Genomic DNA, 16,133 nt, shown 5'->3' on the forward strand with positions numbered 1-16,133 from the left:
CACACACACACACACACACACACACACACACACAACACACACACACACACACACACACACACACAGGAGACACATACACCAATGTCACTGGTTTGTTCAATCACAGCGTAGTTGTATAAATGCCTCATATGATCATTAAAATTCTATTAGGTGCTTGTAAAGACATGGCTTCTCCATCCCTTATCTCTAAAGGACAATAAAATCCCTCTTGCGCAATCCAGCTGGGCTAGTCAGTTCCATTACTGAGATGATTGAACAGCCTTCAGATATCATACCAATGACATGCAATAAGCTAAATTGATTAGAATAATTAAACTAATGGTGAATTAACGAGGTCTGAATCCTCACACTGCTTTTGTCCTGTGCTTCTCCTTATGACAAAGGGCTATGTTGATTCCACTGTATACAGAGGGCGGTTGAGAGAATCAACCGTTGCCAGAGCGCAAACACTCTCATTTGCAATCAGTCAACACCAGCCACTTCCAAATATTGACCCATTTTAAACGGACTACTTGGGACATCAATTGTCATGCCTGTTTGTGGGCCTCGGTGAAGATTAGTCTAATGCTTTAACAGATTAAGGAGAGGGCTTGAGCATTCTTGTTCAACACACACATTCAGAGGTGCTCAGTCCTGTGAGAAAGAGAACAGGAAAACCCTGCGTGGCTATTCTATATATAAGCAATAGCTAAACGCATTTCCACACTGAGTCACAGAAGGGTATCCTCCTTTATGTAAACTACCAGTCCGGTTCGTGACAATGAACACAATTCTGCAAAAACAGACCCGTTGGTTGATCAAACAAAATGAAGTCATTCGTGGATTTGGAACACGCCACATGAGACACTTCACAAAAGCCATGTCTCTTAAAGGAAACGAGACAGTGGTCAAACACTGGGTCTACTGATTAACTTGGCTATTGTTCGCGTCCGATTACTTCACTAAGAAACTCCACAGACCTCTAAAGGGAAAAGGAAATGCACTTGCTGTTTATGTACTTAAGAAGAATGCAGCAGTGAGAGTTCACAAGTGAGAGTTCAAAATAATTAGAAATAGTCTTTTTCATCATGTTTCAAAGAGCAAATTTGACACAAGAGGATGATTCATGTTGGTACTTCAAAAGCCTTAACACTCAAAATACATTCACGAGACCAAAATAACTTCCACATACCTCTCTGTGCTGAACATTGGGGCAGTGCCAACACAGTTCAACACACCAAACTTCAATCCCTCAGTGAAATGACGTGAAGCTCAGAAATCCATGGCTGTGTCCAGCCACCACAGCACCAATCCACTTCCACAAGTCCTCATCCACTCTGAGCACAAAGCCCACGCCTGTGTTTAACTCGGCATGCGTGTGGAGAAGCGCTCATTTGTGTGGAGACGCTGGGTGTGTGTGTGTGTGAACATACACACACAACATACACACACACAGGCAAGGGTCTGAGGAGCCAGAGGGACTCTCCCATACCTCTTGGTGGGGGGTTGAGTCTGGAGATGAACTAGTGGGCCGGCTCTCCCCCCCCCCCCCCCCCCCTCTCCTCAGGGAAGTGATGGAGACACCATTCAGCCCACAAAGAGAGTGACTCTGTGTGTGTGTGTGTGTGTGTGTGTGTGTGTGTGAGAGAGAGAGAAAGAACAGGGAGGACAGCTTCAAGGCCTTCGGCAGGGACACGACAAACGCAGCCCAGGGCTGGGGAGGAGGACAGGAGTGGAGGTGGGGAGGGGGAGGAGGAGGACAGGAGTGTGAGTGTGTGTGTGTGTGTGTGTGTGTGTGTGTGTGTGTGTGTGTGTGTGTGTGAGTGTGTGAGAGAGTTGGGGTTAATAGGCTGAGGACTATGAGCTCTGCTATGGGATGGCTGGAGGGGTGGATAGAAGGGGGGGAGGGGAAAGAGTGTGTTTGTGAAGATATTCAAAGGCTCTCGAATGACAAGCAATTTCCTCAGAGGACAGAGTACCCCATGGGCCAATTAAGTCTCAATTGACGCTAAATGACCTCAATCAACTGGTTCTCTTTCTAAAATAATCACTTTCTATTTTTGCCTGTGTCGTTTTTTTCAGAACTGCTCAAGAATACACAGTACACACACACCTGCCACCTCATTCGCAACAATTAATTGAACACACAACACACGTGGATTGGCTAAACGGCTAATTCCGCCCACGCACATGCTCGCCTCATTTCCTGCGAAGACCAGCGAGCGATCGGGCTGTCGCTCATGTGGGCCGGTGTAGACGGTGAGTCAGCGGTTAACCAGAAGTGCGGTTGCTGTGTAACCAGCCGGGCAGGTTAACTCGGCGGTGGAGGAGGGCGGGGGAGGGGTGAAAGGTGAAAGGTGGAAGGTTAGAGGTGTGTGTGTGTGTGTATGTGGGCTGTTGGGAGTGGAGGGAGCAGCAACACCCAGGTGACAAGCACCAGCAAAAGCAAATTATGATTTATGATGAACTGACATTCATTTCTTGTCAAAAGTGCAAAGCCAGCACAAAGGACTGGAGGGCACTGGCTTAGGGGACATTGACAACTGACAAGGGTTAAGCAACTTCCTCTCTCAACCAATCATCTGAAAGAACACATATCCCTTTGGAGGAGATCTTCGTTTTCAGTTGTGTTGTGTTGGTCTGGTTCAGTTCTGTTGCTTTCATTGACATTTTCTGTTACTAAAGCGCACAGTATTGATTTGACTTTAAGTAAGTGGTGGTCTGACTCATTCAGTACAATAGACTAATGTACATTGAATAAGCACTGTGTGTGAAATGTGCTGTACAAATAGACTTGTTTGGCCAGGAGGAATAGATATAGCGGTGAAAAAGCCCAGCCTCCTGCAGGTGGGGCGGCCATTACCATAAGTTACTGAGCAACATGGCGAGTGGGCATTAACCCAACGGATGACCCAGCAAGTCAGATGTAGGCTGTGTATGTTTGCTCTGCCCTTACAAACCCTTTCTTGTCCTTCGGTTCAAAAGTGCAACTGCTGTGATCACGTTAGCTTTGTTTTTCGAGCTTTGTTTTCTTTGTGTGGGTTCAAGGTGACAGAATCACCTTGGTATTTGATTGCCATGCGTACAACTGAATAGTCATGATGATGCTGCCTGTTTAGACACGACTGGGAGGAAAACAGGGGAGAAGGGAAAACAACAAACATCTCTCTCGCTCTCTCTCTCTCTCTCTTTCTCTGTCTCTCTCTCTCTCTCTCTCTCTTTCTCTCTCTCTCTCTCTGCCCACAGACGTACTGCAGCCTGTCCAAAAGAGGCGTCTCGCGCTGCACTGCAGCGACTCACTGATTACTCTCATTGTCTCTTCATACATTTTTGCGCTTGAACCTGAAAAAACAACAACAGACCAAAACACTTCTGTGGTCCCGGCTCTGAGGGACAACAAAGGGAAAGACACAGAGACAGATCGGTAACGTCCAACAGAGCACAAGAAGAACATTATCCAGTATGAGAGAGAAAATAAAGACGCACGCGACAACAAACAGAGACGGAGATGGCAAACCGAGAAACGAAACCAACGCAAAGGGCCTTTCTCATAGGATCGAGAGGCCAGGCCATCTCCTCAGGGACGGCCATAAAAATAGGGCTCACTTTTAATATACGCCTGCTTTAAGCCCGGCACGTCTCTCTCCTCCACCCCGCAAAACGCATCCCGTGCCTGAGACCCGAGCAGGAATATTTCCCATGACCCTTCGACTCCACAGCGCTCTCCGACCGCACGCAAAGTACATACACCCAAACCACCACTCCGCTCGGCAGTCAAACTGGCATGAATACCTCTATGGTATTCTCCCTACAGGCTCATTTTTCCTTTGAGATGCTTTAAAAAAACAAAAAACGAAACAAAAAAAAGCACTCAGAGGCTTCGAACTGCATCTATCTGTTCAACGTCAGCACCCAAATTAGAAAACAAAAACCAAAAAAAAATGTCTGAATGCAAAATTGAAATGTAGAGCAGGGCCTCGTGTGTGATTTATGTGGAGGCCTAGCAGGGTCCCACAAGTGCTGTTCCCATGCCAACTGGTCCAGTCCCGCTCTGGAGGGCTCTGACCCCTGTGTGCTGGTCAGTCCCACCGCTCACGGGACTCAAATGGACGTCAGCACATCCGAGGAACCCGAGGCCACGAGGTCAAACAGGACACAGCGCATTGTTTTTTTTCGTCTCCGTGCCGCGGCCGGCCACCGCAATACCGTTCGAGCCATCGAGCGGAGGAGGAACCAGCTGGGACAGCTGCTCACTCACAACCGAACGCGACTGGACCCGGCCCTGATGTGGCGCCGGCCTGGGCCAGAAGCGCTTCCTGGAGTATGCAGCTCTCCCCCGAGGGGACGGAGGACGGGGTGCTGGGGGGGGGGGGTGCTGTGCTATGCGATGCTGTGCTGCTGGGTTGGCTGGGCTCCCAGCCCCCTTGAGAGCCGCGCGGAGAGGAGACGCGCTCGCTCGGCTCGACAAACAGGGCCGTTCCGGGCCGGCGTGATTATAGGGCTGGAGGCCTGTGGCTGGCCACTCATGGCACAGCGTGGGGATTCTCCACAGGGGCGTGTGGAGCTGCAGCTCTTGATTAGAGGCCCGCCGCAGCAGCGGCTAAAGACACACAGAGAAGCACTCAGCCCTCTGGAGCAGGTAAGCGGCCCGCAGACACGTTGTTTTACTCCGCTATAAAAACACTGCTGAAATATTCTGTTATTGAAACCATAATAAACTGGTATTCAGAGCTTTTTTTTTTTTTTCAAAACATGCATTTGAGCAGTCACCAGTGGAGCCAATCTAGCATGCTAGTGAGGAAACACTGCCATCTAGAGGCGTTTTAAAAACAATGCTGCTGTTCTGAGGAAGAAAAGAACGCCTTTAGTCTGTCTAAATATCCAAGGAAAGGAAATCATCTCAAGCTATGGTATGAAAATCAAGCTGGGTTTTGTCCTCAAAAGCTATGTATCAACAGATGATGAGAAGCCCAAAAAAAAAAAAAAACCTTCCACTTGAACATAATTTGAGAGCAGAGTGAAGACAACCCGTAATTATTGTTAGTGCGCTCACTTTCTCAATCATCTCTGCAATTACGCATCCAGCTGGATTACAAGACGAACTCAAAGCCTCTCAATGGAAGCTGCTGGAAACTCAAAAGCCTTCCCCAGACTTCACTGGACCCAATGTTAGCCGTTAGTAATTACACCGTCTGCTCTGCTAGTGATCTGTAGGTGTTGTTTAGGGCCCAGGCGCGGAGTGTGTGAGGGTGCGCTTTCTCACCCGCTGGTGCCGATGGTGTCGATCCGGCTCACGGGTTTGCTCAGGATGTCGCCGTCGCTCATGTAGCCGGCGGTTTCCACGGCGAAGGCGTCCAGCTCCTCCTCGGCCATGTCCGGCAGGTGCGGGTTGCCGCCGGCGATGGCGGCGGCGCTGGTCTGTCGGTGGTGGAGCTGATAGCGGCCGCCGTTCCCGCCGAATCGAGCGGCGTTCCCGCCGGAGCGCGGGCCGATGGAGGGGGCGTCGCCCGCTTGCAGCCGGGGACTGGACGAACCCTGTCGCCATGGCAGCGTGGAGGCAGGCCGGCTGCCCAGCACGCCGCCTCGCCCGCTGACCTCTGTGGTCACGCTGCTGTCGAAGGTCGTCTCCAGGGTGCTGGGGGCAGGAGAGGGGGTAATAAGATGAGAGGGGCAACAGTGCACACACAGAGCTCATATGGGGAGGGGGGCTTTCACTCTGAAGTGCCCTGAGAGGGGCATCCCCATGCTGCACTGAACCTGTCAATCACTTGCTAGGGTGCCTTAGGTGGCCATGGCTCAAAAGGCCTTCAATAATCACCCAGAACATACACAGACAAGCACATACACACACACACACACACACACACACACAGTCACACACCATGTTTATCTCCATTTTTTGTGTGTGTTGTTTAACTTCAATACATTGTCATTCTCCAGTAGACATTGTCCAAATAAATGTGCCATGCAAATGCTTCTTATTGACCTCGGTAGAAATGAGATGATCTTTTAATGAGGCTGCTGAAAGCGTGTGTTGGGGGGAGGTTGGGATAAGCGCTTTCACTTGCCCCCCCCCCCCCCTCTGAGTCAATTTCACGGCCAGCGTTCCAAGGCTAACCCATCAAACTCATCCCGTCAAAGACAAAACCCACTGACCAGCCGACCCCCCCTCCACATAACCCCCCCCCCGGGGCGTCTGCCTGCCAATCATCCAAACAACCTGTGAAGCCCCCATCCTGAGTTTCTCATGTTCCCAAAGGCTCAAGTTCAAGCCGTGAATGAAATGTTTCACAGGCTGGAGAACAATGGGGGCACATTTTCCCCAAAAAGCCACTTGGCTATCGCGGCCGCCCCCATAATTAATGTCATGTTGTACTCCCGCCCCAGCAGTCATTTGAAGTGCCTTTGTGAGCTGCCATGTCAGCCACGCCAAGTTACAGTACTTTGGGCTGGGGTGGGGTGGGGTGGGCTCGGGTGGCAGAGAAAGCCCTCTCTGTCTGTGCCCTGTGAATGACTTGCATGAAGCTTTTAAGCTTTTCAAGGATTATAACAATAGAAAAAGAGTGACCTCACTAAGACGCCCCCCCCCCCCCCTTTTCCACACACACAGAAACTTACAGAAACATACACACATAAATACACACACACACACAAACATACACAAGCCCTCACCTTTTCTTTGTAGCAATAAAAACACTTTATTCTAACCAACCGATACCTCCTGGTTTTTAGGTTTAGCGAACAGCTCGAGTTATTTATGAGCTTGTGAGAAAGCGCACACAATGAGAGACTAGCTATTTTGGTGCAACATTCTGCGCTCCATGGACGAAGTCTACAAATACACACAAACACACACACACACTCACACACACACACAAACTAACTCAAACACACACACAAACGCACAGACAAACATTGCCATGCAAAACAATTGAGCGAGAGGTGGACTGTCCTACCTGTGACTGATCTGAGTTCCTCGGAGACTGAACATGGTCTCCTCCAGGTTCTGCCGCAGATCAGCAATGTTCTTCACTGTCCGCAGGCGCCTGGCTTCAGGGTCCTCACCTGCGAGCAGACCAGAGAGAATGAAACACAGAGAGAGAGAGAGAGAGAGAGAGAGAGGGAGAGAGAGGGAGAGAGAGAGAGGGAGGGAGAGAGAGAGAGGGAGAGAGAGAGAGAGGGAGGGAGAGAGAGAGAGGGAGAGAGAGAGAGAGGGAGAGAGAGAGAGAGGGAGGGAGAGAGAGAGAGGGAGAGAGAGAGAGAGAGGGAGAGAGAGAGAGAGAGAGGGAGAGAGGGAGAGAGGGGGAGAGGAGAAGCTGAGGCTACTTCACCACAGAACAGCTGGAGCAATCCTGTAGGCATGTCGTGACACACAGACACTTCCAGACACTCCAAAAATGCGAGCCGAACTTCCCAGCGCTGATGAGAAACGCTGTCACTCACTCACCTCCTCCTGGCGCACGAGCACACACACACACACATCCGTCAGCCCAGAGAGGAGCGCAGGACACATTCCAGGAACAACAAAAACAAGTCCTCTGGTGCTGATGCAAATTCAAAACCACAGCCACACAAGGCAACACAACACAGTTCCATCAACAGTGCACAATGTTTGCATTTGTGTGTGTGTGTTGTGTGTCTGTGTGTGTGTGTGTGTGTGTGTGTGTGAGATGCGCTCGTGTGCGTCACAGGGCAAGGAAGTGGTGATGGTTTTTGTCTTCTTTCTTCTTTCTTGCTCAAACAAGGAAGCACAACGTTTGACCTTTCGCCATAACTCCCAACATCTATTTGTTTTCCTCAGGGAGAAAAGTCATCTACCCTCTCTCTTTCAACCCCTCTCTCTCTCCTTCTCTCCCCCTCCCCCTCCCTCCCTCCCTCCCTCTCTCTCTCTCCCTCCCTCCATCTCTCTCTCACACTCCCTCTCTCCCTCCTTCCCTCTCCCTCTCTCTCTCTCTCCCCCTCCCTCTCTCTCCTCCCCTCTGCGCACTCCTTCTCTGCCCTCCCTCGCTCACATGGACTGCTGAGGATGAGAGGGGATTTGGCTGCTGGGATTAAACACAGGCAGATCAGGAGGTGGTGCTGTGGGGCGGTTCAGAAGCCACCTCACACAGGCAGCCTGGGAGCCAGCAACGCACGCACGTCCACCCGCCGCATGAGAGTGGTGAAAGAGAGGGAGAGAGAGACAGAGAGAGGGGGAGAGAGAGAGAGAGAGAGAGAGAGAGAGAGGGAGAAAGAAGGAGAGAGAGAGGGGGAGAGAGAAAGAAGGAGAGAGAAAGAGGGAGAGAGAAGGAGAGAGAGAGGGAGAGAGAGGTAATTCAACAGACGGAGAAATGCGTAAAAAGAGGAGTGAAAGAGTGAGAAGAGCAGAAAGGGAGGGGAGAGAAAGAGCAAGTGAAAAGAACAGAGAGAGAGAGAGAGAGAGAGAGAGAGAAGGAGAGAGTGAGACAGCAAGAGAGAGAGGAGAGAGAGTGAGACAGGCCGGGAGAGCGCCAGCTAGCACAGGCATTCCAACAGGCTGCAAGAGCACAAACAAGCCCATTCACAGCCCTAAACCTGCCCTTTACAGCGCTCCTAAATCCTTACAGTGGCTCACTGGCTCTCAGAAAAGGGCCCTTTTGATGTGTGTGCTGCTGACCTCGCCGCTTTCCTGCACTTGCAAAAATAAGCCGGCCAACGGCACGTTGGGGAGGATATAAACAAAACAAAGTGCTAGCAACAATACCACCGGTCAAATATGCATTTATATAGCTGCTCTCTCATTCTCTTTCACACATAAACACACACACATAAACACACATACACACCAACACACTCAAACACAGACACACCCACAGACACACTCAAACACAGTCACACACATACCCCAAAACACACCAACACAGATAGACACAGACACACTCAAACAGTCACACACACACACACACACACACACACACACACACATGCTTACAGTGGTGCTTGTGCTGTATGTCCAGCATGGTGAAGAGGATTTCCTGGTTGACGCTGGCGATGCCCTCCCACACATGTGTCTGCCGCAGACGCAGCTGGTACAGACGCCTGGACACCTCCTGACCGCTCGCCCGGTCCCACTCCACACGCCTGCCGCCGCGGACCCGCTTTCTGCCCTCAACCCCACCTCCACCTCCACCTCCACCTCCACCCCCGACCTCCTCACCCCTCCGCCTCTCCATACCCCTCCACCTCCTCTCTCCCTCGCTATCGCCCTCTGCAGGCGTGCCTGTCTCCATCGCAGCAGCAGACCCCTGGGCAGCGCCCACGTCCACGTCCACATCCACGTCCATGCCGCTTGGGGCTCTGGGCAGCACCGGGATGCAGCTGGACGACGGGTAAGGCAGGCCGAAGCAGCCTGGAGCCCGGGCAGCAGCAGCAGCAGCACTGGCACCGGCGCCACTGGGCACCACGCTGGTCTGGGTCGCTCCTCCGGTGGAGCCCCTCTGCGGAGCGCGAGCGTCCGTGTGGGAAGAGTGACCGCTGGCCGAGTGACCCGGACTCGGACTCCCCCTCTCGGCGTCCCCTCTGGCGGGATGCTCCTTCCTCTTCCTCCTGCGGGGCACCATCGCATCTGACCTCCCCTCTCCGCTCCGCTCGTCTCCTCTCCGCTCGTCTCCTCTCCTCTCCCCCGTCTGTGCCTCTGTCTGTGCGTCTGTCTGTCTGTCCCGCTCTCCCTCTCAGGAGCCACCAGTGCTGGCGGAGGGGCTCATGGCGGTGACATACTGCAATAGTTATTTCCCTCCGAAAAGGAGAATGCAGCGTGTCCGTCCGCGCAGAAAAAACTCCTCTGGTCGGCTCTCTCTCCATGGAAAAAGGAGGGTGTGTGTATGAGAGTGTGTGTGCGTGTGTGTGTGTGTGTGTGTGTGTGTGCGTGCGTGTGTGTGTGTGTGGTGTGTGTGTGTGTGTGTGAGCGAGACAGGGAGAGAAAGAAGGGGAAAAATATAACACACCTACCCCTGAGCTGTCTACTTCCCCTGTGGAGAGAGTTTTTCACTCTACACAGAGCTCTGACAGTCCAGAAAAAGGAAGCTGTCCAACCAAAACCAAACCAAACGCACAAACCCCCCCCACACAGACACACACACACAAACACACACACACACACACACACACACACACACACACACACACACACACACACACACACACACACACACACACACACACACACACACACACACACACACACACACACACACACACAGACACACACTCACAAATGCACACACACACACACACACACACACACACGCATACACAAATGCGCAGGCACACACACACACACACACACACATTCACACAAACACACAAACTTGTGTGAGGATCCCCTGGCAACTCCCTGCCATCCATAGCCTTTAACATGTAGATGAGCCTATTCTTCTCCATTCAACCACACTCTGCTCAGGATCGACTCTCTCTCTCTTTCTCTCTCTTTCTCTCCTTTTCTCCCTCTCTCTCTGCCTCTTTCTCTCTCTTACTCTCTTTCTCTCTCTCTCTCTCTCTCTCTCTCTCTCAGTTTCTTAGCTGTCACATAAGTCTACTCTGGGCAAAAACAACCTCCTCCCAAAGACTTACTGATACCCACAACATTCCTCAAAACACTTTTTGAGAAACAGACACAGAATGCACAATGTAAAAGGTACATGTTGTCAAGACAGGGTCAACCCAAGGCAGCCTCTGCACTGCTACAACTGAACACTTTGCTACAGTGAGTTCTTTTCTGATGTGCACAGTTAGGACAAGCAGCGGTAACTCTCTCTCACACACACACACACACATACACACACACACACACAAACACACCCAACACACTCACAGACACACAGCCTTCTCTACAGTGAGTTCTCTTTTCTACCCATACACACACACACACACACACACACACACACACACACACACACACACACACACACACACACACACACACACACACACACACACACACACACACACACATACACACACACACACACAGTAGTCTGCCTAAAGCTAGAAGTATACTCGACGCGCCCGACCTGTCGCGCGCCAATGTGACGTCAAAATGACGTAATTTCCTGTGTCGCAAGCCACATTTCAGCCGCGCGCCGACCTGTCGCGCACCGAACATTTGATATCAGCCGCGCGCGCCAACCTCGCACAACAACTAGGAAGAGATTGAAGCCAAGCTCACGGAGCCAGTGTCCTTCTACAGTCATCAACCACATAAACCACATTCAGGCATTATCATATAGCCTATCCAACATCTTAAATAAGCCCATTCATTTTTAAAACGACTGTAGTCATGAAGTTTGAATAATAGTAAGTTTGAGAAGTGGGAAGTTAACTTGGCTAGGCTGCAGCAAGAGTTGCCGTTTGGATGACTGATTTGTTTACAGTCGTGAACCACGTTGGATAAGTTAACGAAGTTACCAGTGAGAGTTGCAACAGGAGGATATTAGGGGGAGGACTAGGACCGAGGCACATAAGCATTCCAGCAAAAGGTAAGGAAGAGATTTATTTTCAACCAAAGGATATCTGCTAGACCTAAAAAAAAAAAAATATCTTTCCATTTAGGGAGATTACACTCATCTCATAAACGAGATGGTAGGCTAATCCTTCAGTTGTGCAAGCTAAGTCTGAAATATCAGCAAAGAAGCTAGTTGCTACTGCCATTAACGTCAATGGATACCGTGCCTCTGTTCAGGAGAATACTGCAAATTGTGTCGCGACTACCACGCGCAAGTATACATGGTTACAACGTTCCCCGTGACGTCAACATGTCGCACGACAAGTCGGGTGCGTTGAGTGTACCGACCGCTCAGTGAGTTTAGCTACAGTGAGTTCTTTACTGATCTGCACATTAGGACAAGCAATGGTAACTCACATACACACACACACACACACGCAGTGGTAACGAGAAACTGTCTTTAAGCACACAAAGTAGTGACTGGTTGTCACACAACCCAGCTAAAACAGCCCATGTAGTGATCAGAACTCACACAACTCAGCTCACCCACCCCATGTAGTGGCCGGTAGCCACACAACCCAGCTCACTCACCCCATGTCAGATCAGATGAATGTCTGTGTGCCATAACCTGACGACCTGGCCAACTGCATCATATATACATACTGTACATACACACATAGCATAAACCAAAGCACAGAAATGTATATTTTCGTCCATCAATTCTGCCATTATTTTATTGATCCCAGTTAAGTGGATGTGCTCATTCTTTTCAATAGCACGCTCCTCTCCTCATCTCCAGTGGAGCTACAAGACCACACTGAACTGCCCAGCTTCACATCGGCCCTCATTCACTCTGTATACTGTATGAGCAGGCTGTGATAACAGCCCTCTCCCTCTTATATGCAATACACCCAGATGCCATCTCACCTGCGAGGAATTCCAGAGACGTGTGGAGTGACTTGCAGAGGACCAGGGGCTCTGGAAACCCCTCCGTCCCGGCCAACGAGCCTGACTTGTCGATATCCGTCTGTGACCTAAACAACAAAAACAAATTATGTAAAACATTTTTTAAAAAAACCTCAATAAACAGTAATTTGTGCACTGTTGTGACCATGGAGCAGAAGTTTATCGATTTAACTTTGACAGAAACACAACATACAACAACAAGCTTTTGAAATTCCACTGGAAAATGAAGTAAACATTTATTTATAAGATGATAAGATGAGCCTTTAATGTTTCCTAGGTGGAGAAATTTGCCTTGGGCAATTGAGAAAGTGAGATCAGATTACATAAATAAGACAAAATATATATATATATATATATATATATATATATATATATATACTGTATATGCCATAGGCCACTCAAAGTGTCAAGTGTTTCCCATCAGTGTGAGAAAGAGCCCCACCTGTACATGAAGGGCGCCACTGTGGCAGTGTTGGGGTGACTGTGGTGCTGCTGAGGGTGAGGCAGCTCCACACTGACTGGAGACGCTTGTGCAGCACCGGTGTTGGCCACCAGGGGGCCACAGCTGCTGACGGCGACGGTCTGTGAGGCCCTGCCCTCCGAGGACGCCAGACTGGACGAGGAAGAGGTGCTGCTGTCTGGCTGCCCCTTGTGCACCGACAGCCCCGCGCTGGGCTTGCCACCGTGGCCTCGTTCCCCGTCTTTGCCACAGGAGGGCGCCACTGAGCCACGTCCCGTGTTGGCGCCCTTCGCCCCCGGCTTGGGGATGCCACTGCGGGCCACAGACAAGCTCTCCTTCTTGGCACTGCTGCCAGCCTTGCCGCCTTTGGGCAGGGAGGAGCTCTTCTTCAGCTCGGGGGTCGAAGTGCCCGAATCCGGAGACTTGAGCTCCCGGACGTGCTGGTCAGGGGTGGTGGCCCGGCCCAACGAGCCCTCCCTGGCCCTGGTCCTCTCCTTCTCTTTCTCCTTCTCCTTTTCCGTGTCCTTCTTCAGGGCGCTCTTCTTGGGCGTGAGGGCTCGGCTGAGCGTGCGCTGGGCAATGCCCCTCAGTGCCAGCTTGGGGCTGGTGTCGGCGCTCCGGCTGGAGGGCCTCGGGTGCCCGCCGTCCGCCTCGTCCGGCTGGCTGCCGCACGCGCTCCCCGGGGTCTCCGGCCGGGCGTCCGCCTCGACTGCGTCCGGCTCTGGCGCCCCCTGCTGGAGCCAACCAGCACTGCCACCACCGCCACCACCACCACCACCACTGGGGGAGGCCTTGGAGCCGCCTTTGCTGTTGAAGAGCTTGAGCTTCTCCAGCATGGACTTCTGGGCGATGACTTTGGGCGGCGCGTCCAGGGCGCCGCTGCCCGGCTGCTTGACCGAGAGCATGGGCGACGTGGAGCTGTGCTTGGCGTTCAGGGACTTGCTCCGCCACGGTTTGCCACCGCCGCCGCCACTGCCACCACCACCGCCGGGCTGAGGACTGGAGGTGTGGACCGGCCCGCAGTCGGCCATCGCCGGAGACGACGGCGCAGCAGCAGCTCTCTCTGTGAGAGGGAGAGAGAAAGAAAGAGAGGGAGACAGAGAGAGAGAGAGAGAAAGAGAGAGAGAAAGAGTGGGAGGGCACAGATAGACAGGTAGGCAGGTGGGGACAGAGAGAGAGACGTGGAGAAAGGAGAGACAGAATGAGACAAAGACAGAGAGAGGTCCAGCGTCAGTGCAAGGTGAAGAGAGGAGTGGAGAGGAGAGGAGAGGAGAGGAGTGAAAAGGAGAGGAGTGGAGAGGAGAGGAGAGGAGGAGAGGAGTGGAGAGGAGTGGAGAGGAGTGGAGAGGAGAGGAGAGGAGAGGAGTGGAGAGGAGTGGAGTGGAGAGGAGAGGAGAGGAGAGGAGTGGAGAGGAGTGGAGAGGAGTGGAGAGGAGAGGAGTGGAGAGGAGAGGAGAGGAGAGGAGTGGAGAGGAGTGGAGAGGAGAGGAGAGGAGTGGAGAGGAGAGGAGAGGAGTGGAGAGGAGAGGAGTGGAGAGGAGTGAAAAGGAGTGAAAAGGAGAGGAGTAGAGAGGAGTGGAGAGGAGTGGTGGTCAGTGGGGGCTGAGAGGCTGGAGCAGACAGCGATCTCTGGGAGCTTGTGGCCACAGGGCCGGCCCCGGGATTAAGGGCCTACTCCCCCCTGAGTCAGCAGTGTCTGCCTGAGATACACATCGCTACTCGCTACAGGACAGGACAGGAGAGCTTCCTCCCCCTCAGCAGAACACACACACACACACACACACACACACACACACACACACACACACACACACATTTCACACAAACACACACACACACACACACACACACACACATACAGTATATACATACACACACACAAACACACACACACACACACACACACACACACACAGTATATACATACAACAGTTTTGGATCTTTCAAGAGGGGTCTTAAGGCATATTTGTTTAATATGCACTTAGTCTTTTGAGCGTTTGTTATGTGTTATGGTTTGTATAATAGTATTGTTTTGTTATAATTTGTCCATTGTTAGAATTTGACATTTATTCTGCTATTGTCCTTAAATTTAGCCATACCCTATAGTTATTGTTATTATATAATTAACTGAGTGACTTATTTGATTGCTATTCTCATTTCATTGTTTTATTTCTCATTAGGTTAGTGCTTAATTGATTGTTTTATTGATAATATTGCTATTCTCCTTTTTTGTAATTGTTCACTGTTATTTAATTTGTATTGTTATTTATTTGTATGTCGCTTTGGACAAAGGCGTCTGCTAAATAACCATAACCATAACCATAACCATAACCATAACCATAACCATAACATACATACACACGCACACACACAAACACACACACATTGCCCACACAGCAAATACACCACTGGCACCAGTGTTGTTTTCATATCACTGAAAGTGTACCGGTGTATTCCTGGAAAGGCCACAGGCTGTATGTGTCGTGGCTGAGGAGTTGCAGCTGCAGTTGTGCAAGTTTGATTCGGATAATAGCCGTAAGCCATTTAAATCTGACGAACCTTAGAGGTCTGTGATTACCGACGCAAATGTCACCCACTAAGCAACAACACTGCCAAGTGCCAACAGTTCATATCAAAAGTGTGCTCGGCCTTCTAATGCGAAATGAAACATCTGCCATGAAACATCCTGTGCACGCAGGGAATGCAGCAGTTCAAAGTCTTTTACAGACAGGCATGCAAGGACACAACAGCAGTGATTACCTACAGACGTCGACACGTAATCAAGGGACACTCTGTATTATGCAGCTCCTATTCAGCATACTAATACCAGAGAGTACAGACTAACATACCGAACATCACAAAAGGAAAACTACGATATTCCCCTTGGGGATCAATAAAGTATCTATCTATCTATCTATCTATCTATCGATAAGGGTTAGAAGTCAGTTTACTACAAGTACTGAGTTTCATGGTCTGTGTAAAAAGAACGACAAAGTATTATTGATAAGTTCAGCTGTCTCTAAAGACACTCCACTCACCTCTTTGTCACATAAACAACCACCCACAGAAAACCAACAATATCCAAATACAACAGCAGCACACCCCTAACCAGAGAGAACACCAACTCTAAGGTGGGCTAGGCGCTATCATGGAGTTCACTGGACTGGAGAGAAAATGTAACGGCCTCCAGTTGAAATTTCAAATCCAAACTGTTGAAGGAAGTGAGGCAGAAGTGTGTGTGTGTGTGTGTGTGTGTGTGTGTGTGTTTAG

The 16,133-nt window shown here is 50.7% G+C and overlaps 2 protein-coding genes across 4 annotated transcripts in view; both read right to left on the reverse strand.

The window, feature by feature from the left end:
- nav2b (neuron navigator 2b) overlaps positions 1 to 12,860 on the reverse strand; it is a 67,095-nt gene extending 54,235 nt beyond the window's left edge. For all 3 annotated transcript variants that reach the window (XM_062547176.1, XM_062547174.1, XM_062547173.1), the window contains exons 1-4: positions 12,846 to 12,860; positions 12,365 to 12,471; positions 6,936 to 7,044; positions 5,243 to 5,614 (exon numbers count right to left, since the gene is read on the reverse strand). In XM_062547176.1, the coding sequence (XP_062403160.1) occupies positions 5,243 to 5,614; positions 6,936 to 7,044; positions 12,365 to 12,471; positions 12,846 to 12,853 (596 nt within the window). In that variant the 5' untranslated portion in view covers positions 12,854 to 12,860. The remainder of the gene's footprint in view (positions 1 to 5,242; positions 5,615 to 6,935; positions 7,045 to 12,364; positions 12,472 to 12,845) is intronic.
- Positions 12,854 to 13,768, reverse strand: LOC134093442 (neuron navigator 2-like; the record flags this gene model as incomplete). Its single annotated transcript, XM_062546493.1, has 1 exon — positions 12,854 to 13,768. A coding segment is annotated over exon 1 (915 nt), but the record flags the coding sequence as incomplete, so codon positions are not given.
- Positions 13,769 to 16,133: the final 2,365 nt, after the last annotated feature.

Source organism: Sardina pilchardus, chromosome 10 (genome assembly GCF_963854185.1).
Source record: "Sardina pilchardus chromosome 10, fSarPil1.1, whole genome shotgun sequence".
Taxonomy (NCBI): Eukaryota; Metazoa; Chordata; class Actinopteri; order Clupeiformes; family Clupeidae; genus Sardina; species Sardina pilchardus.